Source organism: Aythya fuligula, chromosome 11, assembly GCF_009819795.1.
Source record: "Aythya fuligula isolate bAytFul2 chromosome 11, bAytFul2.pri, whole genome shotgun sequence".
NCBI classification, from domain to species: Eukaryota; Metazoa; Chordata; class Aves; order Anseriformes; family Anatidae; genus Aythya; species Aythya fuligula.
Genome location: NC_045569.1, coordinates 10,169,068 through 10,195,329, shown reverse-complemented (window position 1 = coordinate 10,195,329; position 26,262 = coordinate 10,169,068). Strand labels below are relative to the sequence as shown.

At 59.5% G+C, this 26,262-nt stretch overlaps 2 protein-coding genes across 8 annotated transcripts; both read right to left on the bottom strand.

Moving 5' to 3' along the window:
- Positions 1-1,402: 1,402 nt before the first annotated feature.
- Positions 1,403-11,602, bottom strand: CELF6 (CUGBP Elav-like family member 6). Of its 7 annotated transcripts, none has more exons than XM_032195222.1 (13): positions 11,323-11,602; positions 9,103-9,185; positions 6,162-6,210; positions 4,974-5,102; positions 4,806-4,885; positions 4,202-4,345; positions 3,902-4,046; positions 3,652-3,801; positions 3,468-3,530; positions 2,734-2,814; positions 2,491-2,634; positions 1,860-2,015; positions 1,403-1,611 (listed from the first exon to the last, which is right to left on the bottom strand). In XM_032195222.1, exons 1-12 carry the CDS (start codon positions 11,600-11,602, stop codon positions 1,888-1,890), a joined length of 1,476 nt encoding a protein of 491 aa, XP_032051113.1. In that variant the 3' UTR covers positions 1,403-1,611; positions 1,860-1,887. The 7 variants fall into 7 exon arrangements, with proteins under 7 accessions (XP_032051113.1, XP_032051114.1, XP_032051115.1 ...); XM_032195223.1 differs by having other exon boundaries at positions 2,734-2,811; positions 11,323-11,511; XM_032195224.1 differs by having other exon boundaries at positions 4,974-5,099; positions 11,323-11,511.
- Positions 11,603-14,041: 2,439 nt separating this feature from the next.
- HEXA (hexosaminidase subunit alpha) lies at positions 14,042-25,527 on the bottom strand. The gene is made up of 14 exons (XM_032194973.1): positions 25,293-25,527; positions 20,678-20,776; positions 20,253-20,318; positions 20,049-20,095; positions 19,696-19,806; positions 18,726-18,827; positions 18,518-18,650; positions 17,971-18,151; positions 17,579-17,665; positions 17,150-17,222; positions 16,554-16,731; positions 16,164-16,254; positions 15,683-15,787; positions 14,042-15,175 (listed from the first exon to the last, which is right to left on the bottom strand). Exons 1-14 carry the CDS (start codon positions 25,525-25,527, stop codon positions 15,112-15,114), a joined length of 1,572 nt encoding a protein of 523 aa, XP_032050864.1. The 3' UTR covers positions 14,042-15,111.
- Positions 25,528-26,262: the final 735 nt, after the last annotated feature.

The window sequence follows — 26,262 nt, the reverse complement described above, 5'->3', positions numbered from 1 at the left end:
CATGCCATCGTTTTTTGCTTAGGTTTGTGGGCTTTTTTTTCCCTTAAAAATAAAATGAATAAAGCCACTTTCCCACGTTTACTGAAGTCTCCCGGTGTGGCAGCGAGGGAACACCCAAGGGGACGCGCCAATGCCCTGCGAAAGGTCCCCATCGCTTCGAAACAACGCTGACACCGCGGGCAAGCAGTGCTGGGGGCCTGCTCCTGCCCCAGAGATGCTGCTCGCACCCACTTCTCCAGCTTGTGGAGGCAAATACCTTCAGGAAATGTCAATTTCCAGAAAAAAAAAAAAAAAAAAAAAAAAAAAGCAAAGGAAAACCCCAAAATGAGAGGCTGCTGGTGCATATCGGGTCCCGTCCCATTTCCTTCTCCGGGGAAGAAGTGCGGCCGCGCCAGCGCTGTCCCAGCTCGCAGCAGGACGCCAGCATGCAGTGATTGCTCCAAAGAACAAACCAAGGTGAAGATTTTGACAAAATAATTTTATTTTGCTTCGCTTCATTTCTGCCGAAACCTCACATTTTTCTTTTTTTTTTTTTTTTTGGCTGAAAAACAAACAGAAAAAAAAAAAAAACACAAAAGGGCCAAAGAACCAAATCGCTTCGCCGTCTCCCGCAGGCGACCGAGGGGCTCTTTTGACCAGATTTGGCTGCTGGGGCCGCCGCAGCCCCCCAAAAACCCCTCTACATCCCCCCCTCCCCGGCGCTCAGCCGCAAATCAGCCCCCCCAGACTGAGCCCTTAAGCTCCTCTTGGCGCCGCTCGCAGCTCTTGCGCCCGAGGTTTTTCTTAAATCTTTTTTTTTTCTTCTTCTTCCTGTTTTTTTTTTTGTGTGTTTTTTTTTTTAAATTAATTTATTTATATATATATTTAAAAAAGCAATAGTCCTTTGGTCCCTAAACTCTAAGGAATGATATGACTCTGAAACAAGTAATCCTATGTCCCTGTGCCAGTGACAAGCAGGGGGAAGTGCGTGTCCCGCCACCCTGCTCCATGGGATATATATATATATACTTATTTATATATATCTTCTATAAGTCCAACATCCTTTTATCCTTTTTTTTTTCCCTCTTTTTCCCAGCCAGACGTGGAAAAACCAATCATGATTTCTCTTTCCAAACAAGCATCCTCCAGGTGAAGCGCCCAAGGCTGGTCCCTTCCCGCTGCCTTTGGTTTAAAGTCCGTTTGGAGCCTCTGTTCCTCGTTCCTCCTGGGAAATTTGTAGCAGCAAATGAGTGCTTTAAAAAGGTAGCTCACATCCCGGCCGCCCGGGCCTTGGTCCTCTCTCCCAGCGAGGGATTTGGCGAGTCCCAGCAAGCGGCCAGCAGCGAATCTCAGCCCCGCTACCACTGCCGCGTCGCTCTCCTTCCTGCCTTCCTCGCTCTCTCAATCCCGTTAAGAAACAAACAAGACCGTTTGGATCAAAAAAAAAAAAAAAATCAAAAAGGAAAAGAAAAGCTACGACCAGAATGGCTCTCTTCTTCGCGTTTTTTTTCCACCATCGCCTCCTCCTCCTATTCCTCCTCCTCCGGGACATGTTGCAAAGAAAGAGAGTTACGGGTTTGGATACTGCACTTGGGGAAGGGGAAAGTCGTCAGACACCGCGGGACGCCCAACCTGCAAGACACCGAAGGCTCCGTGAACGACCCACGGCTGCTGGGCAGGATCCAGCCCATCCCGGCAGTGCCCAGCTGAAGCACGAATCCCACATCACTGGGATTTTATCAAAAAAAGGACACTCTTTATCTCAAGCGCCCAGCCCCACACAGTCTTCTGGGAGCAGAGAGCCCAGCACAGGCATTTTTTGAGCAAATCGGGCTAAAAACAGCGGTGCTGTAGGTGACACCCCCAGGTCCCCACCTTACCTCTCCATAGGGCCAGGGTGGGCAGGGGTCAGTAGGGTCTGTTGGCATCTTTCGGCCGCTTTAGCTGGACTTTTAGCCTCTTCATGCCGATCTGGAAGCCGTTCATGGCCTGAATGGCTGCCTGAGCGCTAGTCGGATTGTCAAAACTGACGAAACCTGGGGGCGAGGGACGGGGCGACAGAGGGGGGGACAGTTTGTCACCATCAGCAACACACCTCGCTGCTCGACTGCAACAGGGTCACAGCCCAACTTCATTGTGGAACCCATGCTCCCCCAGACGGGCTCACAAAGCCCAGGAATGGACTCGCGTCGGGTGATGACACCTCTGGGGACACCGAGGTTTGTGAGGACATTGAGGTGGCGGGGCCTGTGGGGACACTGGGGTGAGAGGATCCACAGGGCATGGGGTTGACAGGGTCTGTGGGGACACTGGGGTACGCTGGGGTGATGAGGTCTGGAGACACTAAGGTGATGCAGTGACATCCTAATTAGTGGCAGCAGGAGGTTATGTCCTTCTGTCCTGGCACGGCGTGGTCCTTCAGCCCTGGGGTGACAGCCACCACGCTGCTTTGGGTTTGGTCACCCATCGGTGCTGCCCGGCCACCGGGGAGATCCCCAGACAGCGACTTACCAAAGCATTTACTCTGGTTGGTGGCACGGTCCACAAAGACTTTGGCAGAGATGACATTGCCGAAAGGCAAGAACATCTGCGTGAGCTCCGCGTCCCCGAACTCCTGGGGCAGGTGATAAATAAACAGGTTACAGCCTTCGGGACCTGGGTGACACACAAAGGACAGGGCCACACGTCAGCCACGAGGCGGGGGCCACCGGGAGCGGCAGAGCAGCCGGCCCCGCGGCGGGGTGCCCCCCTTACCTTCTCGCTGCTGCTGCGGGATGATGGGCGCTTGCTGGGGGAAGGCTTGGCTGATGGGCGCGTAGGCGGTGGGATATGCTGCTGGAACAGAGAAACACAGTGCTGAGACCCCAAAAAGGGATGGGGACCGGCCCCTGGAGGGATGTCCCCAGCCGCCACCCTCGCTGACCCCAGCACGCGGGGTTTGGTGGCGCAGAGGAGCCGTGGTCACCGCTCGGGTGGTGGCTGCTTGCTGAGGTCCCGTTCCTCCCTTGTGGCACCGGGGTGGGACGTGGCACCGTGGGAGGGCGCAATTGGGCTGCCAAAGCCTTTCTGGGGTGCTGGCTCCCCCTGCAGTGCAGCCTGCCTCTGCCAGCACGGCCCTGGCCTGCGCGAACGGCTCTCCCAGTAGGGATGCTGGGGGCACCAGTAACCCGGCCTTAAGGTGGTGGAAAGAGGCTTTTATCAACTTTTGGTTGGCCAAAATAATAACCAGGGGTCAGAAACTTTGTCTTCTATTGCAAAGCTGGAAACTACAACTGGTGCTCCTAATTAAATACCAACTGCCGGGCTCAGAGTACTCCCACAGCACGCTGACACCCTTCTCTCGCTGTGTTACTGCCCTAACCCGTGCCCGGGACGCGTGGGGCCGCGCTGCCCGGCTTCAACCCCCCCGCGGCGCTCACGGCCCCCCTCCAGGAACCGGCACGGAGCAGAGCGGGGAGAGAGGGAGACGTGCAAGCGAGGTTTGAGACCTGCATAGTGCTGCATGCCCGCGTAGGCTTGCTGGAGGGGATCTGCCACTGTGGGGCTTTGAGCTGGGAAGAGAAAAGAAGGGAGAAGGAAGAGAGTAAGCGAGGGAAAGCCGAGGATGACCAGCTCCCAGCACGCGCCCCCGGCACCCCCCCAATGCTGCGCGGGGCGGCGCGAGACCGGCACCTGGGTAGGGGTGGATGCCGTTGGTGTAGATGGTCTCAGAGGCGGGCTGCCCGTTGGTCTGCGGCGGCAGCGGGCTGAAGCCATTCACCCCGATCGGCGTGGCGATGCTGGGCACGGGCGCCGTGCTGATGCCAGGAGGGGTGCTCGTACCTGCAGCCCCATGGACAGGAGGGAGGGCGTTAGTGCTGGCGTCCCCCCCCTGCTGAGGCCACCGAGGAGGTGGGTGGAGGGGTGAAGCCGGGGGCTGTACCTGAAGAAGGGGTGAGGGGGGCGGCCACCAGCCCGCTGACGTTGAAGGCGGCCATTTGCTGCATCTGGGCGGCAGCGATGGCAGCCATGGGGTTCAGGCAGGTCCCCTGCGCCGCCGCCATCAGGGCCGCCTGCTGCTGCATGATCTGAAGGGGGAAGGAGAAACAGAGGGAGGAAAGAGGGAAAAGTGAGCGAGGTGCAGAGGAAGAAAGAGGCAAGGGAGGGTAAGTTAGCATTCCCAGCACGTGCCCCGAAAAAAAAGACGCGTCCCCTCCCGCGCTGACCCCATGCCACCTCCTACCGCCTGCGTGTAGGCCCCGTAGGCGCCGAACTGGATGGTCATGGGGTTGAAGATGCCCAGCTGCCCTGCCATCTGATGCATCCGCCGCAGGGTCCTCTCCTTGTCCGTGTCCGCAAACTTCACCACCAGGCTGGACGAGGCGCCCTAGGGCAGGGGCGAGACGAGGCTGACGGCGGGGCCACCGTCCCGGCGTGACCCCAAAATGTCACCCTGCTCTGGGGACGGCCCGCTGGCTCCCGGCAGCCGTAGCGTCCTCGCCCCGCAGCCCTGAGATGCCGCCTGGTTGGCAGCAGCAAGCAGTGATCGATGCGAGGTTTAATTACAGCCGTCTTTCCTCCCGGCGGCTGCTCCCTGACCGCTGTTTTCCTTTCCCCCTCGCTCACAGCTTTGACCTTCGGTGTTAATTAAATCACACCTTTCTCCTGGAGCGAGGGAATTAGCCCCACGCACCCACCCCCAGCGCGCGGCAAGGATGAACCTCAGGGTGATGTGGACAACAAACTGGGATTTTGATCCAATTAGACAGATCAAATTAGCCGGTGATTGGATTATGGAGACAGCACAGGGGGTAGGATGAGGGCCGCAGGGTGCACCCAGTGCTTACCGGCATGGTTTGGCTGCCGTGCAGGCTGTTGATGGCAGCCTGTGCCTCGGCGTGGCTGCCGTACTTCACAAAGGCACAACCTGCGGGCAGAGTGGGGGCACGGGAGAGTTGGGGGTTGTGGGGGCTGCCCGGCTGGCAGCTCCCATCCCCCGGCTCCCTGCTTCCCACCTTTGCTGGCTCCGTCGGGCCCGCGGAGGATGGTGCACTCCTCGATCTGGCCGAAGGGCTCAAAGAGGCGCCGGACGTCGTCCTCGCTCTGCTGCTTCCCCAGCATGCCCACAAAGAGCTTCCTGTCTTCTAAAAGCAAAGCAGAGCCCGTCGGAGAGGGGGATGCCACGCACCGTTCCCTCCCCTGTGCCAGGTTTGCAAACGGTCGTGGAGGAACAAGAGGCTGGGGAGGGAGGGAGGCCAGCAGCACCAGCGCAAAACCCCGCGGTGGAGATGCAGGGTTCCTCCTCCTCCCCATCCTACAAAATGCACGGGGTGGGAGCCCTCTCCTGCAGGGGGATTTCTTAGGGGTGAAGTGGAGCTGAGGACTGGGACCCTGCTCCCACGGTGCAGATGCTGTCCCGTACCACGGGATGTGTAGGGATGTGGCTGGGGAACAAAGCCCACAAAACCCCAGCAATTGTATTCGTATGATTGACTATCAGAATAACCCGCAGTCCCTGGCCGTGCCCGGGGGACATCAATAACCCAAACAGGAGAGAAGGGAGAGTAAATAATGAGAATTTCATGATTATTACCAGCATCTGTCTTGCGCGGCCGCACAGTCCCGCCGCGCGCTAATGGCATTTGACAAAGAAAATAAGGTGCCCTGTCAGAGCGTTGCCGGGGAAATAAATAAATAACGGCAGGAGACGATTAATGCACCGCCCGTTAAGGTACCGGGAAAATTAGTTAAGGGAATAGGGCTCACGCATTGTCTGGTTAAACATAAACCATCTCCCCGCGAACGCGGTCGAGCATCGCCTCCTGGGCGAGGGGGCCGGAGCTGGGCACCCGAGCTCACCCATCGATTTTTAATCCCTCACCAATTACGCTCGGTAAGTGGGTAATTTATTTGCTGTGTCCCTCCGGGACGCGCTCGGAGCAGCTGCGTTGTGCCGAAGAACCGCGGCGCGCTGTGGACACGCAGATGTCCACCCCAGGCAGAGGGACAGGGTGCAGCTGGCTGTCACGCCAGCACCCTGAGGGTCCCCGCGCTGCTGCGGTCCCTGAGGGCCTCTAGGACCCGACAGCATCACGAGAAGTGCCAGGTCTCAGCCTTCTGCCTTTAAACGTTGCCGAGCCGCGTGCTCAGGGCATCCATCGGGCAGCCCCACGCCCTTTTAGGCAGCTCAGGGGTGCACCTACCTCCTCGTCCCTCGCTGTCCGCCGGCTTCACCTGGATGGGGCGGTTCATCTGCAACACACAACCGGGAGCAGGCGGTCGGCGGCGGTGCCACAGCCCCCGGTGACACCTTCCGTGGGGAAGGGCAGGATGTGGGGGCATGGGACGAGGGCACGGAACGGGGACAGAGCAGAGGCTCCAGCCCCAGCCCTGTGGGGCTGGCTGCACTTTGGGGGCAGCAGGTGCCCCCTGCTGCCTGGTGGCACTGGGGATGTGCACGGGCGTGACGTGTGCCAGGCGCCGTGTTGTCCCCGCACCCATGGGCGTGACGTGTGTGTGCACCAGGACGCGGGGACAGTGCGAGCATCCCCACAGCCGTGCCTCGCTGCACGGGGCCATTTCTCCTTCCCACCTCTCTCCCCCCTCCTCTTCCCCCCTTTTTTTTTCCGAAAAAGCGCTACAATTACGGCAGTTTCCACGGCAACAAGCGTGCATCCCCCGCGCTGCTGTGCCATGTGCTTGATAGGGTCGTCACGGCAACGGCAGGCCGACACGCGTGCACCCAGCATGCACGGGGGGGGCGTCACGCGTGCAACACGCCACGGGTGTGCCAGGAACGTACTGCACGGCCTGGGCGCACGACGGCAGCATGCGAGGACGTGCGTGCAACGGGCGTGTAAAGACGGGCACACGCAGCAGGCTGGGCACCCACAGGAGGCAGCCACCCGTACAAGGAGGTGCCCCAAAATGCCACTGCCACCACCGCGGGGGCACCCCCAGAGCTGGGTGGGGGCAGCGCTGGCCCCCAGGTGACGATGAGGAGGAGGAAGGCTCGATGAGGAGGAGGAGGAAGGCTCGGGAAGAAGAGGAGGGCGGTTTCCACGGCAACCGCCTCGTCTCCCGGGAAACGCGGGGAGGAGATGTCAGCGCAGAGGCAGGGATGCTCGGGGAGGGGACCGATGGACACGGGGTCCCTGCGTCCTGCTGTCACAGCCGGGAGGAGGGACCCCATTTTTTGGGGCGGGGGGGAGGCGCTGCCGGTTGCGTTCAGCAGCACGGCGGCCTTTGATGGAAGATGTTTCCCATTCCTGCCGTGATACACTCAACATAATGAACCCAGTGCGTGTGATTTAGAATAACATTTCGGAGCCGCAGAGCACCGTTTCGATGTGCCTCCCGTCCCCGCCCGCCGCTTATGAGCCCGCAGCAGTCCTCCGGGAGCGGCTGATGTTTGGGAACGCCGGGCCGCGGGGACCCGCCAACCTCCCCCGGGGCTACGTTGCTCCGGGGAGAAAACCAGAAAGGGTTTTTTGGTACCCCCGGGGCTCGCTCTTTGCTCCCACACGCGTCTGTGGTGCCCACGGCCGCACACCCACGCTTGCACGCGTGCCGTGCCCGCAGCCCGCTGCCTGCCCGTGCCAGCACGCCTCCGTGCAGCGCCCTGCACGCTTGCGCCCGCGCAGCCCCACGGCCGCCCGTCCTCGCACGCCCTCGGCGCAACCGCACGCCCACGTGCAGCCGCACGCCGGCCCCACGCGCACGTGCGGGCGGCCACACGCCCCTGGGGGTGTGCGAGCTGCACCGCCCGCGCACCCACGGCCCCTGCGCACAGACACCCACCTGCACGCCCACTGAGCCCTCCGTGCCCCCTTTGCACACACACACACACACACACACACACACACACACACACGCGCTGCCCCCCCGCAGCCGGGCGGGGCCGTGGCGGCGGACAAAGGCGGGGGGGCCCTACCTCGATGCAGAGGATCTTGGAGCCGGCGGGCACCCACAGCACGGGCGGCCGCGGGCCCGGCGCCGGCACCTGCGGCAGCTGCATGGCCCGGCCCGGCCCGGCTCGGCCCGGTTGGGTTGGGTTGGGTTGGGTTGGGCTCGTTTCGGGCCGGCCCGGCCCGGCTCCACCCGCGGCGGCTCGGCGGGGTCCGGCCCGGCTCGGCTCGGCTCGGCTCGGTTCGCGCAGCGGCGCGCGCGGGAGGCGGGGCGGGGGCGGGGCCGAGCCGGACCGAGCCGGGCCGAGCCGAGCCGGGAGATTGGGGGGGGTGGGGGGGAGGTGGGCGGGGCTTCTCCGAGGCCACGCCCCCCTCGCCGCGCCAGGGGGCGAGCGGCGCGCACCCGCAGAGGCGCGCCCCCGCGGCGAGGAGCGGGGCTCCAGGGACGGGTGCGGGGCGCGGGGCGCGGGGGGCGGCTTCGTCCCGCAGCTCCCCGCGGGGGCGGCGCCGAGCGCTGTTCACTCGGGAGCCTACCGATGGCAGCAGGGACATGGGGGGGGGGACACAGGATGGGGACGGTGCCCCACGGCCCCGTAACAAAAGGGCTCCCCCCCCACACCCCCCCGCGCACGGCGTTTGTATTTACGGGCCTGGCGGCTCTCCCCCGCCAAGCGGCTGCCCTATCGATTTTGATTTAGGAGAATAATTAAATATTTATTTTCACTTTGTTAAAGCTCGGGAGGTCGGAGCCCGCAGAAGGCGCAGCGGCACGCAGGCAGGGAGAAAATCAATGCCTGGGTTTGCGGCCGCTGGAGCGGCTCCTGCGCCCCGTGCCGGGACCCCGCTGCGCCCTGGAGCCCCGGTGCGTCACCCAGGGGTGACAAACCCACCCCCGCGGAGGGGGATGTGTTAAAATGCGACGAGCCTGCGTTTAATTGGGCTGTGTTTGAGCACGCACCCAGCGCCGATGGAGTTGGTGCCATCCCCAGTCCCCTGGCCACGCTGGCATCGTCCCCAAGCATTAGGCTGAGTGCTCGGAACTCGTCACAGCGGTGACGCGGTGACACAAGGCACAGCTGAGGCCACAGCTCCCCCGTGCAGAGCATCCCCTGAGCTAAAGTGATGCCCGTGCACACTGCATGTGCCCAGCACAGCACCCACAGCACCGCAGATGGGCAGGGGAGGTCGATGCGGTGCCAGCCCCCAAATCTCGCCCCGATTCCCGGCTGTCACTTACCCCTGGCAGCGTCTTCTGCTCGTGCAGGGCACTCTGAGCCTTCAGGGCCGAGTCGCGGGCGCAGTAGGTGAGAAAGGCACAGCCTGCAGAGACGGGGAGGCAGGGTTAGCATCTGGCCTGGCACCCATCACAACGCCCTGAGCACCCCAAATTCCAGCACCCGGTGGCTAACGTGGCTCTGGGGCGCGTCAGCACCCGGACACCCATCCTGGGACCACGTGCACGTGAGCAAAACCGCCAGCCCTGAGCTCAGCCCCAAAGCAGAGAGGGAGATGTTAATGCAAAAGAGACGAGGGAGCAGCAGGAGGAAGGTGAGGGCGCACAGTGAGGCCAGCAGCTCTCCGGCCCCAAGCACAGCACCGGGGAGCCCTGGGGAAAGCCGCAGCCAAAGTCCTCCGGGAAGCAGATTTCCAAGAGTCGCTGCCGCGCACCCCGGAGCATCCTCCCCGCTGCGGATGGCATCGCGCCGCCAAGGCGCTCCGGCTCCTCCAGCATCACGTCGCGGCGCTTCGGGAATCAGAAATGCGCCCGGGGCGAGGTTTTCCCACGCTGACTCACGCTGCCGAGCGCTCGCTCACCCCACGGCTCGCGCGGCAGGGCCGGGGCCGGCTCTCTTCTGTCCCCACGGGAGCGTCCCGGGTCCCCGTGCCGCCGCGCCGCTCCCTATCCAAGGGCTCCCCGTATTTGCCGAGGTCACATCCATAAGCTTCTGAAAGTGATATTAAAACAGCAGCAAAACAGTTTCCCTTCAACAAAGTAAATATTTAATGAATAAAATTGACATTGATGCATTTTTAATATTGGCACAATTAAATCCGCCAGCTGATTAAGTATTAATAACTCTTAATAAGTACAATCAGCGTGCCTCGGAGGAGAGGGAGCGTGGCAGCGGGGCGGGGGGCGCCAAGGGATGGGGTCCTTCAGCCACCCTGGGGTCCTGGGCACATCAGCCCGTGTGGGGGCAAAGACAGAGCCCCTTTGGTTAAATATTGGGTGGAAAACGGAGGTCGATGCAGTGGCTCGCTTCAGCCCCGAGCTGCGTGTGCCTCTGCCTTCCCAGCCGCCTGCGTTTCCAGTGTTTGCCATTTGTAATCAAGCTGGCTTCCTCCTCTCTGCTCTGTTTTCCTTTTTTTTTCCCTTCTGCAGGCAATGATGTGGACGGTGCCCAGGAGAAGTTGGAAGGGCAGCAGCGGCAGCCACGTTTCCCCTCAGAGGCTCTCCAGGAGCAAGGACAGCGTTTGAATTAGAGGAGCATCCACAATAACATTGTGTTCCTGGGCCATGGTGGTCAAAACCTGTGCTGGACAAAGTGCCGTTGGGGCCAGCACCGTGCAATTCCCTTGCCTTAGGGCACAAATTCAGCGTCGGAGGCATTTTGGAGGCCTTGGTGCTGGGAATGAAGGAGTCCAGGAGTCGTCCCAGGCCGAAGGGGTACCGATACGCCGGCATCCGCTAGCGCCAAGTTTCGGCTTCCCAAAATCTCGCGGTGAGGCGGGCGCTGCCCACAGCCCAGGAGCGCGGTGACAGCTTGCCGAGGAGCACGAGGTCCCATCCCGGTGACACCCAGAGCTCCGTGGTCCCACTCCGGTGCGGTGCACCCAGCTGGGTGTCCCCAGCCCAGGCAGTGCCCAGCACAGCCCGTGGGCGCTCCCAAGGCAGGCGGGAACACCCCAGACATAGGTGGGTGCCTCCTGCTTGGGCGGCTGTCCCCGTGGCAGGGGTTTCTCTGCTTCAGATGGGTGCCTCCAGCTCAGGGGTGTCCCTCTATAGGGGTACCCGAACCTCTGAGGTACCTCACCTCTGGGGTACCTCCATCTGTGGGGTGCCTATGCACCTCCTGGTGTGTTTACCTCAGGGCTGCCTCCACCTCAGGGGCAACTTCACCTCACGACACCCCACCTCAGGGCTACCTCCAGATCGGGGATAACTTCACCCCATGGTGTCCCACGGAGCCCTACCTCACCCGGGGGAGCCTCCACCTCAGGGTACCCCCCTCAGGGCTGCCTCCACCTCAGGAATACCTCAAATCAGGGCTGCCTCCACCTCACGGCGTCCCATCTCACCGAGCCCTATACCTCAGGGGAGCCTCCACCTCACGGTACCCCCCTCAGGGCTGCCTCCCCCCCGGGATAACTTCACCTCACGACGCCCCACCTGAGGAGCCCCACCTCGGGGGCGCCCCCCGCCTCACGACGTCCCCACCGGAGGGGCCGCCCGTACCTTTGTGCATGCCGGTGAAGCGGTCCTTGAGCACGGTGAGCTCGTAGATGCGGCCGAACTCCTCGAAGAGCGGCTTGAGGTCGCTCTCCTCCAGGTTGCGCGGGATCTGCCCCACGAAGAGCTTGATGGCGTCGTGGTCCTTCATGGCGATGGCGCCGGCCGGGTGGCTCAGCCCGTTCACCCGGCCGCTGTTCGCGGTGCTGAACGCCGCCCCCGCCGGGCCCGGGCCCGCCCCCGCCTCCGCCGCCGCCGCCGCCACGCCGCTGCCCGCCGCGGCCATGGCCGCTCCGCGCCGCGCCGCGCCCCGCCCGCCCCGCTCGGCGCCGCTCGGCACCGCTCGGAACCGTTCGGAACCGCTCGGAACCGCTCGGCGCCGCTCGGCTCGGCCCGGCCGCGCTCGTTCCCCCCCCCCCCTCCCCTCCGCCCGGTGACGTCAGCCGGCCGGCCCCGGCCGGGCGCGGGACATTAGCATAATGAGGCGGCGGCGGCCAATCCCCGGCTGGCCCCGCCCACCGCTGCCTGCGTCATCGCCGCCGGGCCACGCCCCCCCCGGCCGCCCTCGGTAGGCTTCAGAGTTAACGCCCGGGGGCCGGGGGGGCACGGCCGCAATTAGGGGGCAGCCGCTAATTGGGGGCCTGCGGCTGCACACTGCGGGGGGCTGGGGGCACGAGGGGGTGCGGCCACACGCGTGTGTGCACCGTGCATGTGCATGAGGTGGAGGAGTGTGCAAATGTGCAGACATGCGCGTGGTGCAAGCGTATGTGAGCATGCACGTGCATGTGTTGCAAGTGTGCAAGCGTGCAAGCATGCACGTGTTGCAAGAGTGTGCAACTGTGCAAGTATGGGCACGCATGTGTTGCAAGTCTGCAAGAATGCACATGCATGTGTTGCAAGCATGCACATGTTGCATGTGCAAGCATGCAATTTTGCAAACACATGCATGCATTGAAAGTGTGTGCAAATGGTTGCAAGCACATGCAAGCAGTTGCAAGTACATGCAAATGCACGCCTGTATTGCAATTACACACATGTGCAAGCACCTGTGTGAATGTGTTTGCAGCCTGTGTTTGCAAGCATTCGTGTGCATATGCTTGCAAACACAAACATGGGTACGAGTGTGTGCATGTTCATGCAGCACATGCATGTGCACACACATCTGGCTGCACATGTGTGCATGCATGGGCAGGAGCTGCCCCCATGGAGGCTCCCACCCCAGGCAGGGCTGAGGCCGGACCTCCCGGCGCTCCCGGGGGGCGGCTTCATAGGGAAAATGAAAATTAATTCCTCCAGCACGGAGCGGCATTTAATTCCCAACAAAACCCAACGGCAAAACATCCTTATCTCCCATCGCCTCAAACCCAGCCAGGAATTATCGATTCCTGCCGCCTGTTGCACCAAGAAACCCATTTGTCCGTCAGCCCGGCTTTGGTAATTACTTTTTTAATCTCGTTTTTGAAACGTTTTTGCATAAACGCAGTCATTATTATTTTTTTTCCACCCTCCTTTGCTGCCGGCCCTGCTTGTGGGCAAACTGTGCCCCTGCCCGTGCTCCCAGCACTGGGTGGAGGCAGCACCCATGGGTGCCCCGTGTCTGCGGCGGGCGTTTTCGGGGAGTGGAGCCGAAATCTCAGGGCTGGGCAGGAGGCATCTGCCGCTCCTCGGCGCCGCTTGGGTTTATTTTTAAACCCGTTGGCCCCGAGTGATTCACACGCTGCATGTTCCCGTGTTCTCCCCGGCAAGTTTTACATGACAAATCCCGGGTAAAAATAGATGTTCTCGAAGGAGCCAACACGCCGCGAGGATGCAGTGGGGGAAACAGGGGGACCGGTGGCACCCCCATGGGTTGGGACCCCACACCACGGCAGCCCCCTGGTCCCCAGCCACCAGGTCACCCCATGATGGGGAAAAAACAATAGGACTACTATAAAAAAACAACAGGATGGGTTAAAGCCGATCCCAAAAGATGCAGCGGGATACTCACTGGGAAGGGGCTGCTCAGGAGCATGGGATGGAGCAGAAGTTGTCCTCGGGGGGCTGAGAAGCTCCCGTGGTTGCAGCAGGGCAGCGTTTGTTTGCTGCTCCAGGACCTGTGCTGACACCGGCCTCTCGGAGCTCTTTAGGACTTGGTGCATCGAGCCCCAGCAAAACAAAGCAGCCAGCATTGTTATTTACGCCTTTTGTGTTACTCAGTTTGAGAGAAACAAACATCACGGGAAGAGCAGGAGGGCACACTGGCAATCCCAGCTCGCCTTCAATGCCCTACCTCAATCACCAGGCCAGGACAGCAATTACTGACCAAAACAATGGAGAAAAGGGGCACGAGTTTCCCAGAGAGACCCAGAGAAAGCAGAGGAGCATCTTCACAAGCAGCGTGCAGGATGGCTTCCCTTCCCTTCCCTTCCCTTCCCTTCCCTTCCCTTCCCTTCCCTTCCCTTCCCTTCCCTTCCCTTCCCTTCCCTTCCCTTCCCTTCCCTTCCCTTCCCTTCCCTTCCCTTCCCTTCCCTTCCCTTCCCTTCCCTTCCCTTCCCTTCCCTTCCCCTGTCCAGTTGGAAGAAACACCCCCTTTTCCCCCAAATCTGCCCATTGGCTACGCTTCCCTGCTCCATGGTGGTTGGGTTTCCCAATCCTTTTTCTCCCTAAAATTGGGGCAGTTTTACCACCACAGCCAAGTACCGCCTGGGTACCCCTGCGCAGGAGGGTGAAGGAAGGCGAGGCTTGGTAATTTAGGAATATTTTTAATTCCAAGTAAACAACAGTGAAAAGTTTCCATCCATCACGGAGAGCAAACAGCAGAGCTCACTCGTTTCAAACAGGACACGCGCGCAGCAGTCCTGGCCTGGGGGAATTCTCCCCAAGAGCCCAACCTCAATCCTCCCCAACCATCAAAGGACAAGAACCACGGCCGACCCCCCTGGGACAGCCACGTGGCAACGCCAGCCTCTTCCCCAAGGAAAATACTGTCCAAACCAAGCCCCCTGGGTGCAGGGGAAGCAGAGCTGAGCCCCTCCGAGGACCAGAGAGCAGCGGGGGGACACAAAAAGCCCGAGCAGAGGCAGCAGCCGATGGAGGAGCTGAGCGGTGCCTCGGGAACATCCGCACCCAGCTCCCAGCTCAGCGGCTTTGTGAGGTCTGAGAGGCTTCGGGGCTCATCTCAGGAGCAGCCAGGGTTTAGGGACGCAGCCGGGGCACAGAGAGAAGGGACAGGGAAAGGCCAGGAGCCAGCGGGTGCCATCCCGGCACGGGCAGCGCCTTCAGGGGCCAACAGCAGGAAATTGAGGGAGCCCACTTGGCCTGCAAGATTAGGATTTCCCCACACATATATGTTACTGCACAACTGGACACCAGATTCTCTTAGCAGGGGTGAAATTTGGGATACTGGCAGAGAATAGGCATGGTTAACCCAGCAGAGCAGGCACCCAGCACGCTGCAGGGCCAGCAGGAGGCACAGCCAGATGCTCCTCCACCGGCATCCCTGCAACGAGCCTGCTCCAGGGCAAGGCCTGCCCAGCAAAAAGCCCTTGCATGGTCTTCCCAGGCCCCAGCTGGGTATGAAAAGGCACCTTTTCCTCTTTGGGGTCATTTATTTATAGATTTAAAGAAATAAAAATAGAAAAAGGGGCAAAGAGTGCATACTAAGGAAAAAAAAAAAAAAACACATTCAGTGCAACAATGCAAGAGCAGAAGCAGGGGGCGTGAATGGGTCCCTTCACCGTGCCAGCAGCTTTTGAGGGAGAGAGAGAGAGCTCATTCCTCCTGTGCGCAGAGCCCGAGGGCAGCGGGACTCTCCCTTCAAACCCCGTCGAATTCGTGGTCACAGTATCCTACGAAGAGAGGCTGTGCCTGGACACCACGCCTGGAAGCAGAGCAGGCAGCGGGCGTTACGCGGAGGACACAGAGCTGGTGAGGGGGGTGAGGGGTCAGAGGAACCCAAAGCAGCCACCGGAGCCCCGGTTCAGATGCGAGCAGTTTGCATCCTGCACTTACAGGCTGTTATTTTTTGCTCACGTGTGGAAGCGAGGCCTAAGGGCAATTTTCCTGGGGATGCAGCAAGGGAAAGTGCCACAGGGGAGCGCCCGGTGCTGCAGGGGGGTGGCAGGAGCTGACGGGGCCCCTTGCCCAGCACAAAACCCTCTCCCCCACACAGCCACCACCCCCTCCACCAGCAGGGACCCCCTTTTCCAGCCCTGCCCAAAGCAAGCTCTGCCCACACTCAGGCACGAGAAATGCTCCGCACTTTACGGCTCGTTTCACACCCAGGGAAGCTCGCCTCACCCCCAGCACCCTCCCGGCCCTGCCCAGGGTCCGTGTGCAGGGGGTGTCCCCTGCAGTGTCCCCCCACGCTGGGAGGGGGGACAGGTACCTGAGGAGCTCGCAGCGGAAGCTGGCCAGCCGCCTGTAAGCATCTTGCAGGTTCCTCACGGTCGCGTCACTCCACAGCCTCTCGGCTACAGCCCCAGCTCTTGGCCTTAAGGAGCAAGTGACAACAGCAGCCTGGTCAGGGAAAGCGTCTCACACATTCCCAAACACTTCCCCGACCCAAGTCCTCCAACACACGAGGGCACGTGGCTTCTGATTGTTAAAAGCCCCTCGCCCAGACGGGTGCAGATCGGGAGGTGTCCCAGTGACAGGACAGAACAGACTGGCTGCAGCAGCAGGTGGCACAGGAGCGAGTTTTGCTCTTAGAGGTGGCCACAGAACCTCGTTTAAGCCTCAGTGAAGCTGTTAGTGCCACAGCCCTGCTGCCAGAGGACATACAAGCACCGTGAGATTGAACCAGCAGCCCTGGCTGCACACCACGCCGCGCGGAAGGACCAAGCCAACCTCCCCAGGACATCTCTTACCAGAGCCTGGGGGCCAGGTTGGTGACGTCCACGTACTCGCCCCACATGCACGCCTCCCCGCCGATCACCAGAGCCTTCTGCTCAGGGCTGCCTGCCAGAGGACACAGCTTTCAGGTGATCGGGTGCTGTAAGACAACAGTTCACCTTCCTGCCCTGCATGGGGGGACAGCTACGGAAGCTGGGATTTGCTCTTCTGGAAGCCCCAGCTTCAAACCCTGGGGCAGGGAGAGCTGAGGTGCAGCCTGTTTGCAGTGAGGGGACAGCAGGGAGCCCAGCAGCCAAGGCACGGTGACTCGAGCACGTTCACACCAGCAGTGAGAATCACGAGAGACAGCCCCAGAACCTCCTCTGAGCAAGAAGCCAGAAGGAAACACACGCCGAGGAACGCACCTGTGAAATCCAAGGGCTCCACCTGGTAGGCTGCCATCCAGTCCTGCCCGTAGGAGATGCGGTTGAGGTACCAGGGGGCAGAGAGCAGGGCCTTGTAGCCAGCCTTGGTGACGTTCGCCATCTCCTCCTTGTAGGGCGGGGAGTTCTTCCACACGTGGATGATCGTGTCCGGCCTCACCTGGACCCGCAGCACAAACACACGTGGAGCCCGTGCACAGCGTCAGGGCAGCAAGGGCACCGCCCCCCCTCACAAGCAGAGTGCCCCGGAGACATCCCCAGCTCCAAGCACCTCCTGATGCTCTGGTGACCAGGGCTCTGCACCAGAACCAGTCCATAACCAGTCACCGTAATACTGGAAGGTAGAGTTACACCCACCCCCCTACATCGCCACTGTCCTTGTGCATCCAGTCCCTCCGGGGAAGCTCTCCTTGCTCTGTGCTTGCTGTTTCATGGCAAAAGCCCCCCAAAGGGCCAAAGCACCGAAGCAGGCACTGGTTCAACTTCTGAGCCACGTGCAGGCTCACTCAAGTGAACAGCACCAGCACCATTCACCCAAGATTTAGGGAGTTGTGCCGGGGAACGCAGGCAGCTCTCACCTTCACCCTGTTGTCGAACACCTCCTGCCACACCATGTAGCCTTTGCCAAGGGAAGAGACAATGTCCAGAAGCCTGGGGTGGAAACATGACTGAGTTTGGGGGCCTCCCAGCTACATTCCCCTCTCCTTGCCAGCTGCACACAGCCAGAGCAGCAGCACCAACGCCCTCGCCATCCCCAGGGGGACAGGAAAGGACTTCTCATGAAGGAGGGAGAAAGCACAGCCCCTCCCAGGGCTCTTTTCTCCCTCAGCCCCAGGCCTTTTTGCGGCCAGTCTCCCCCCAAAAAAAATGTGGCTAGGCTACTCTGTTCAGGGACAGAAAGGCCCAAAGGCCTACACTCCTGAAAAGGAGATTCGTTGTCTGAGACAGCAGGAGACGTTTGTGCCTGTCGTACTGCAGCTGCAGGCCCAGGACGCAGCTGTCCTCACCTCTGGATGTAGAACGACTCTAACTTTGTGTAATCGTCACCAAAGCCCATCTCCTCCATGAAGGCACGAATTTGTGGGTTGGACTTCCTGCGTACCAAAAAAGAAAATAAAATCCCCGGGCACCAACCTGGAGAGCCTCTCTCTCTGCCTAGGGGAGCAGGGCACCAAAGAGCTGCAGGTGATCGTGGCCATGAAGCATGGCAGGGACTAAGCGGGCCCGTGCCAAATTTTTGGCTCCCTCTCCCACAGGAACAACCCTCTGCTCTCCCCCCACCCATGAAGGGGGCTGTTCTTTCAGACCCCCATCCCCAGGCACCCAGGCAGCAGAGCACCGGGCCTGTTTCAGACCCCAGGCCCCCTCCAGACCCGATCTCTGCCCAGGCATCACTCACCAGCACGTGAAATCCACCTCATCGCCACCCAGGTGCAGGAAGTAGTCTGGGAACACAGCGCCCACCTCTTGAAACAAACTGGTCACAAACTGGTAGGTGCTCTTGAGGATGGGGTTGATGGGCCCGTAGGTCCCAGAAGGATCCTTGCCCAAGTAACAGGGAGTCAGCAGGTCTGGAGCACCTGGGTCACGACAAGCCCAGCAGAGTGAGGAAGGGGCTGAGGGGCTGTAGCGCCTCGTGTAGCCACCCAGACCGCCCTCGGCACAGCCCAGAGGCCACTGGCGGACAAAAACCCCAGCCAATGCACCAGAAATGTGCTCTGTGACTTGGCAAGTCTGAAGATCCCCATCCCGTGCTGCTCTGCGCTCCCCACCGCACCCACACACACACAGCTGGGGCAGGGGGCAGCACATCAGGACAGGGGAATTGGCACTTCACCCTTGCAGGATGTGGCTGCCCGCACCCTGCTTTTGAGATCCACGTCGCAGAGCCCCCTCCCCGGGCAGCTACAACCACGGCTCTCACACCCACACCCCCAGTTCCTCACCTGGCCCCCAGGACTGGGTGTGCCCGGGGGTGTCAAACTCGGCGATCACCCTGATGCCCCGGAGCCGGGCGTACTCGATCACCGCCTGCACGTCACTGGCAGTGTACACGTGGGTCATGGCGTTGAAGGCGCCCTGGGGGAAGACGTGGGGTCACAGCAAGCAGCACGCGGCCGGCCGGGGGGCTGCAGGACGGCCAGCAGGGGTTACCTGCTTGCTGAGCTCCGGGAAGGTGAAGCTCTCGTAGGGGAAAGACGGGTCGTCTACGATGTGCCAGTGAAACACGTTCAGCTTGTTGTAAGCCATGACGTCCTGGGAAGGAACGGGAACACATAAAAACGTCGTGCTCCTTCTGAAAGACCAGCCTGCTGTCACAGGAAGGAACCATGGGACCTCAGGTCACTGAGTAATGGACAGCACGAGATCCCCAAATGTTCCCCAGGACCCAAGAGCGATTCCACCACCACAAAGAGCTGCAGAGGGCCATCAGGGCTTCTGCTCACAACAAAATCCCTGCTCTCCTTATACCAGAGCCAATGGTTGAGATTGGGAAGTTTAATTCTGCCTGGGATGGATGCAGAACCACCACCCACTTTCCTCTAATGCCACTGGGAAGTGTTTTTCCCTTGCCTCAGAAAGGATCCAGCCTTGGAAAGTAAGCCAGGCTGCAGGAATCCGAGATACCTCAGGGCTTTTTCTTCCTTCTCCCACTTAGGAAGGGAGCTGAGAAATCACCTAAATCAGCTGTGAGTTACACCAGGAGCAAACACAGCCACAGGCGCAGAGAACTGCACTAGGAAAGGCTGACAGCACGGAGGCATTTTTCCATCATGCAAATCTGTGTACGAAGAATTCAGGTCAGGCTGCCATCCCACCCCAGCCTGTTGCTTCATCCAGAAATAAGCACGCTGGTGCTCCTCAAAAAGCTTCCGTTTGGCAAGCTCTTCCCTGACGAGAAGTGAACGCAGTGGCCCATGCTCAGCCGCATGGCTGGCTCTCTCTAGACAGCTCCTGGAATCATCAGAAATGAGCAAAACACACCCCAAAAAAAGCGCAAGAAAACAGAAAGGCGGCCCTCCAGGCTACTCAGGGAGGCTCAGCTGTCAGAGAGGGACACCCAGCTAAACGGTTTTGCCTGCCAGCGGGGCAGGACACACGCCTCCCAGCCCAGGCACCCTACCAGGGTCTGCAGGATGGCTTTCAGAGGCAGGTAGTGGCGAGAGGTGTCCAGCAGCAGGCCTCGGTGAGGGAAGCGGGGCGAGTCCACAATTTCTGTCTCGTTGACGTAGTACTGCGGGAGGAGAGGGGAGAAGGAAGAAGTGAGCAGGGCTCCAGGCAACGCAGCCATTAGCAGGAGGAAATCAGGGTCAGCTTCATCCCCAGGGCCAGCAGGACGAGCAGTGTGTGAGCTGGCCGGGAAGAGCTGCTGTGCTGTACCAGCTCAGGAGGCAGCACGCGCTGCCCTGAAGCACAGCTTGCCCCCAGGAGACGAGGCAAGGACTCGTCCCCCGCACGAGCCAGCCACGCACTCACCATGCCGTCCTCATCTCTCCCAACAAGCTGGCTGAACGTCTCCAGGCCTGCGGGAGAACCACACGCAGTCACTCGCTCAGCACGGATTCCAAAGAGAGCTCAATTAATTAAGTCTATGGGAAAAGGGAGGTGCAGGGAGATGTCCCGGCCTGCAGGGAGGGCGGGAATGCCCAGCAGAAAGCTCCGTGCCTAAGCACGCCTCACCTCTGAGAGCTCCCCAGACGGCATCAGCGTAGAGCAGCAAGGAGTCCCTTGAGATGTGCAGCTTATCTGAAAATACAGCATCGGTCGGACTGGCACAGGCATTAGGATCCTCACACACTGCCTGAAGGCACGAGATCCCCGGCTGTGGGATCAGAGCTGGACCAGCAGTGGTTTTGGTACAGGACTGCACCCCTGGGTCTCAGAGAACTGATTTTGGGGTAGTTTTTTTGTGTTGTTTCAAAACCTCTCTCACTACGTTGCCAGCAACCTCGGGTGAGTTGCTTGCCCCTGTCCCAATTTCTCCACAATACAGGGAGGATCCTGCCTCTCCAAAAAGAGGATTAAGTGCTGTAGGGTGCAATTTCCAACCAAGAGGCACAAAAATACCTGCGCTCTGCTCCAGCTACCTCCTCCCCAGTACTTACAGCTTTCATTGGAGTTGAGGCTGGGAAAGCCATCGCAGCCCGGCGTGGAGACCAAGACGGAGAGCTCAGTGCAGGGCTTCCTCCAGGGCTGCTTGCTCTCTGCAAGGCATACAGATCAAAACAAAGGTTGAAAATGAATGCAGGTGTACTGCAAAGCTGGGCTGGATTAGAGGCAACTGCAAAACCTGGCTGGAAGCTTTCCTAGCACAGAAAGGCCCCTGTCCGACCCCATCTTCTGCAGAGCTGGTGGCAGCCCCAGCAGCTGGAAAAATAAACCCAGTGGGAGCTCTGGCTGCTCCTCCCTATCTGAAGAAGCATTTTGAAGCCCAAATCTTCCCTGGAGCACATGGGAGATGCTGCCCCAACTCCCAAGGGAGGTGCTACAGCTGCCCTGAGGTAAGGGGGTCTGCTCAGAGCCATCTCTGGCCAGGAGGAACGTTGGTGGGTCACACCGACAGCCCCACAGCGTTCCCAGGGACAGCCAATGCTCAGCACAGCCACCAAAAAATAAAAAGCTTGGCTCTGAGCCTCATCAACAAGTCAGACACCAAGCTTTGGAGAGACCGTGGCACCGCCAGCATTTGGGTGAAACGCGGAGAGCAGAGGAGCCAGAGACCCCAAACGCCCCCACGAAGGAACGGTGAAACCTCTGTGGTTGGAGCGAAATGGCTCAAAAACACTCCTCCATTTTCAGGTTTCCTCTCAGTACAGACAAGCCGGTAGCCAAGGCAACCTTGCAGACGTGCGAGCTGGCACATGGAGCACAGCAAGACCAGCTCCCTACGCTTGGCAAGGCAGCGGCTCAGCAAGGACGGCTGCTCTCAAGCCTGGCGACACGGCAAATACTCATTTTCTCCCTAGGGCCCTTCCCAGGGTGAGCACTTCCCAGCCTGCGCCTCTCACCTCCGTTCGGGTGGAGATTTCGGTTTCGTCGCAGGAAAGCAGCCTCCAGGAGCGAGCAGCAGCTGCTCTGAGGACGAGGGGGCTGCGTTTAAGGTGCAGATGTTTCCAAATTTCCTACCAAGCACCAGCAGCCCTTCCAGCAGCCTTGAGAGGACGGAAGTCAGTGCCCAGCAATAATCCAGGCGCTGCGAAGCTCGGCCTGCAGCATGCCACGGGGTACCAAAAAAGCACTGCAGCCAGGCAGCGCGAAGGGGAAGTGAAGCAGCAACAGAATCGGTGCCACCACCACACTTAAACCTGCCTGAGAGGCATCTCTGAGCACGAGACACCCAGTGCAGAAAGCACAGCACGGGTAAACCTCTGATGGGGGAGGGAATCTGCAGCCAGCAGAAGGTGTATCTGAACAAAGATGAATCCGTGATTCTGTGAATTACTGTCACGGGGTGCAAGGACGCTAACGCGATGGTCACAGCGGGTTCTTAGCAGTAAGGCATCAGGGATGAGAGGTCCTGGCTGCAGCTCCACGCAGGGTGCAGGTCACACGCTCACAGGCGTTTTGGAGGCACGCAGCTGAAGGACAAGAGACGGGGGAAGAACAGGAAGGGAAATCCCAACTAGAGGCTGTACTGGGTCTGCCACAGAGACAAGGAAAAGGAATATGCTTCACCTTGAGGGTGTTCAAACCCTACTGCATGGGCTGAGCTCTCTGTCCTTGCAGATATCTCAATTTCAGCTGGACACAGCCCTGAGAAGCCTGACCCTGCTGCAAGGCTGGCTCTGACTCCAGGGCTGGCCCTGATCTGACCAAATACTCCCCCGTGTCCCTCCCAACTTTCATCAGCCTGCTTTCACACTTGGAGTCCAGCAGCGTTTGGGCATAATCCACAAATCCCCAGAACATTTTCAACCCCTAGCAACATGCGACTGCCCCTCCAAGCGCGCTACGGTAACAGCTGCTGGAGCATCCCACCCACAGCAGCGGTCGCTCTCCCTCCACTCAGAGGGAGAAAGACTCCGAGACGCCTGCTCTCGGGGCACAACCCACACCTGCTGGATGTGCTGCAGAGCTGATAACTCACACCGGCACGCAGAAGGCAGGAGGAGATGGCTCACTAACATTTGGAGGGCTCTAAGAGGACCCTAAACTTGTTCTGTGGGAAGTCCAGCGCTGCCTTGGCGTGCTCTGAAAGCAGGTCAGGAGAAGATGCTGAAGTCTCCTAAATTCTCTGCAGTGCAATCGGCGTGCTTGTTTGTTCAACTGACATAGCTGCTTGCTAAAACAGGAAGAAAACTCTTTCTGTCATTTATTTTCTCTATTAATAGAAACTATTTTTTTTTTCCAAGCAGGGTTCCCACTCCTTGCTATTACTAACCACTCATGTGGAAAAAAAAAGGAAGGCCAAGAGGAAAAAAGCCCTAAAATTAAACATGCAGACCAAACTCCACATAAAAAGAGCGTATGGAGACCGGTGAGTGTGCACGGAGAGCTCAATCTGGTGAAGAAATTGCTCCAAACAATGCAATGGCCACAGCTCCCTCTGACAAGAGCAGGAAAACGTGAAAAATTGTAAAAATCACGTAAAGAAACGATGCTGTCTTTGCAACCCTCAAATGGAAAATTATTTCTTTTGCTACCTAGAAGAGTCAAGTTTAAGAGCTAAGCCAAACATCTCTTCTCCATGTTTCACACTTGCCTTTGTCACAATGCACCTGAGACAAAGCAGGGCAGCTTCCAGTGCTGTCACCCTACTCTGCTCTGCTCAGCAGCGACAGAGTTCACGCTGACATACCGGGAAGCAGAGTTACGAGCTCTTTTGGATGAATGGAGCGTTTCACACTTGGGAGATGGAGCTCTTCGGGCTGCCTGCAGACCCACGCAGGCACTCAGCCTCGGTGCGTGCCGGCTCCTCGATGTGTGTGCTTGCCCTGCAAAAGCAGCCAGGGAGTTTGCAGCATTTCACCTCAGATGTGCAGCAAGGCAGCACTTTTTCACAAAGAAGGCCAGAATGCAAGGAAGTTATGATCGGCCCCAAACCAAGCCTAGGCTCTCAAAGCTTTTTGCCTTTTCTCATCTTATACTATAGATAATTTCAGGGTGCATCCAAGGGCTGTCACCTCTTTGCTAGAAAAGCCACGCTGCTTCGGGATGCTGACCTGCTCATCTTGTGAAAAAAAAAAAAAAGGGCAAAAAGAGCCCCAAAACAAGAATATGTACTTGTGAGAACCAGGCAACAGCAGTTCTTTCTCAAGGCAAAATCTTTGCACTGGATGCACAAAGAGCTGCTCGAAACGGGAAGAGCCAAGACTTGTGAAAAGCGCTGGTAAGACTGGCAGCAGCTCTCCCCGGTCACAAGTAAGAAAAGGAAGTAAAACGCAACGCTGCAGTGCTGAAATGCAATCTGGGGGAGATAAAAATGAGATAAAAAGAACACGCTGACTGAATAATTCCTTGAAAGAAATGCAAGATGACTGGTGCTCTCCGTGCTGTGGAAGGCTAGGCTGTTTGATTTTTAGTTTTTATTAAACACAACAACAGAAGCACAGCAGGCACTGCCCTGCACATAAAAAAACAACAGGGGCTTTCGATACAAGACTCAATTCAACCAACCGAGCCACCAGACTACAGCCACCACTTCCTCTAGCCATCAGCCCCAGGTGAATTAGAGAAGCACAAGGAGGGAAAAAGCAATACGTGGGATTCACGCACCCAAGACAGGAATTTTCAGACAGGAGCTGGGCACTGAAGCTCCAGGCTGACTTGGGCTTGTGCTCCCCAGTGCAGAATCACTAAAAATTCAACAAGTTGCTTTATTTGAGGCAGTTAGTTGATTTGCTGACACTGCAAAGCCCCCTGAAAGCCTTGTACAGGAGATGGTGACACCATGAGCAGAGCAGGCTACCAACCCAACAAGCAGATGGGGACGAACTGCAACACTGGAGGTTTCCTTATCTTGTCATTGGGTCAGCACATCCCCACTCCCCTTTGGGAGATGGTTTTAAGGAAAACCCAGGGTTTAACCCCAAAAAACACAATCTCTGTTTCATCAACTACATCACGGAGAACAACATCCTTTTGCTGAACTAGGACTGGGTGAAACCCAGCGTTTAACACAGAAAAATGCAGTCTCTCTTTTATTGACTGCATCGTGGAGAACCACATCGTTTTGCTGAACAAGGATTTGGTGACACCAAATTTCCCAGTAGCCAAGTTTCTGCTGGGCTGAGCTAGAAGCAGGCAGGTTTCAGTGCACCTTTTGGGCCGACACAAGGCTGCTGTGCCACGAAGCGAGCGGAGCAGCTCTCGCCTGCCACAGTTACCGCATCCAACACCCTGGTGCAGCTCTGCGTGCCGCTCCTGGAGGCACACACACCGCTTCTATCCCACATGGACACCCGACCTGAAGCCAGGAGCCCTTCTACAGAGCCAGTTTTGCTTCTTTGGCCTGAGGAGAAGGACTTTGACAGGCAGAGGAGCCGTGCCCCACCTGGGCGCTGCCTGAGGTGCAGACCTTTGCTTTATTACAGCACGAAGCTACAAAGTCCCACCACAACACAGGACCCCTGCGCGTCAAGGCGCGTTTCCACAAGCCGCACACAAGTTTTTAGGGACTCAAAGCTCCGTGCCCGCTTCCCAGAGCGGCTCCTCGTCCCCTTCCATCCCCAGGAGCCCGCCGGGCGCCCCCCGCCCCGCGCCCTCTCCCCCTCTCCTCACCCGCGGACCGCGCGGCGCCGAAGATGAGCGCCCGGTACCGCTGGAAGGCTTCGTCCAGCACGGCGCAGCCCGGCCCCACGGCCGAACCGGAGGCGTAGGAGAAGCGAAAGAGGCCGGGGGACAGCGGGCAGCGGCCGGCGGCCGGCGGGGAGAGCTGCCGGAGGGGCTGCGGCCACACGGCGCCCGCCGGGCCCAGCGCCGCCAACAGCAGCAGCAGCGGCCGGGCCGCCGCCATGTCGCGCTCCCCTCCCCGCCCCGCCGGGGGTGCGGCTTCGGGACGGCTTCGGGCCGGGGAAGGGCGGCCCCGGGTCCCTCACGGCTGTGGGGTGACGAGAGAAGGGGTTAAAGGGGGATTTGAAGGGATTTCTGAGGGGAAGTTGTGGCCCCCGAGCGGCCTCAGGCTCTTTGCTGCCAGCTCCGTACGCATCAAAGGGAGGTGCTGAAGTCCCAGCTGCTCGGTGCAGGGTTTACCCGTGCTACAGCCCTAAAATCGCCCCCGAGCAGCGTTTTAGTGAACGATCCTCCTCCCCTGAGGAACTGAGATTTTGAGCATCGCAAAAGCATCACCAGGGGCTGAGGGAATGGGGTTCTCTGTGGGGCCGGGAGGGTGGAGGAGGATGCTTGCAGTGAGGGCAGCCTGGGGGTGCCAGGGCACAGGAGGAGGTCGTGGTTTGGTTGGGGTCTAAACATGAGTGTGGGGATTTCGTGGGGTTGCCACAGGCAGGTGGGGGAATTTCAGGTGGAGGGGGGCTGTGGGGCACCCCCAGGCTGAGGAAGCTCCATCCATGAGCTTAACTCCCGCACAGCACCGCAGCCTCCTTCCCCAGCCGTGAGGAGCCCCCGGAGCTGCCTGTCCCCTCCAGGACGAGGCGGATCTGCAGCCAGCGGTGCCCATATACAAAAGCAGGGCACCAAGCCCATGATCAGCCTTGGGAAGCCCGGGAGCACAGCCCCACAAACAGCTGCCCTG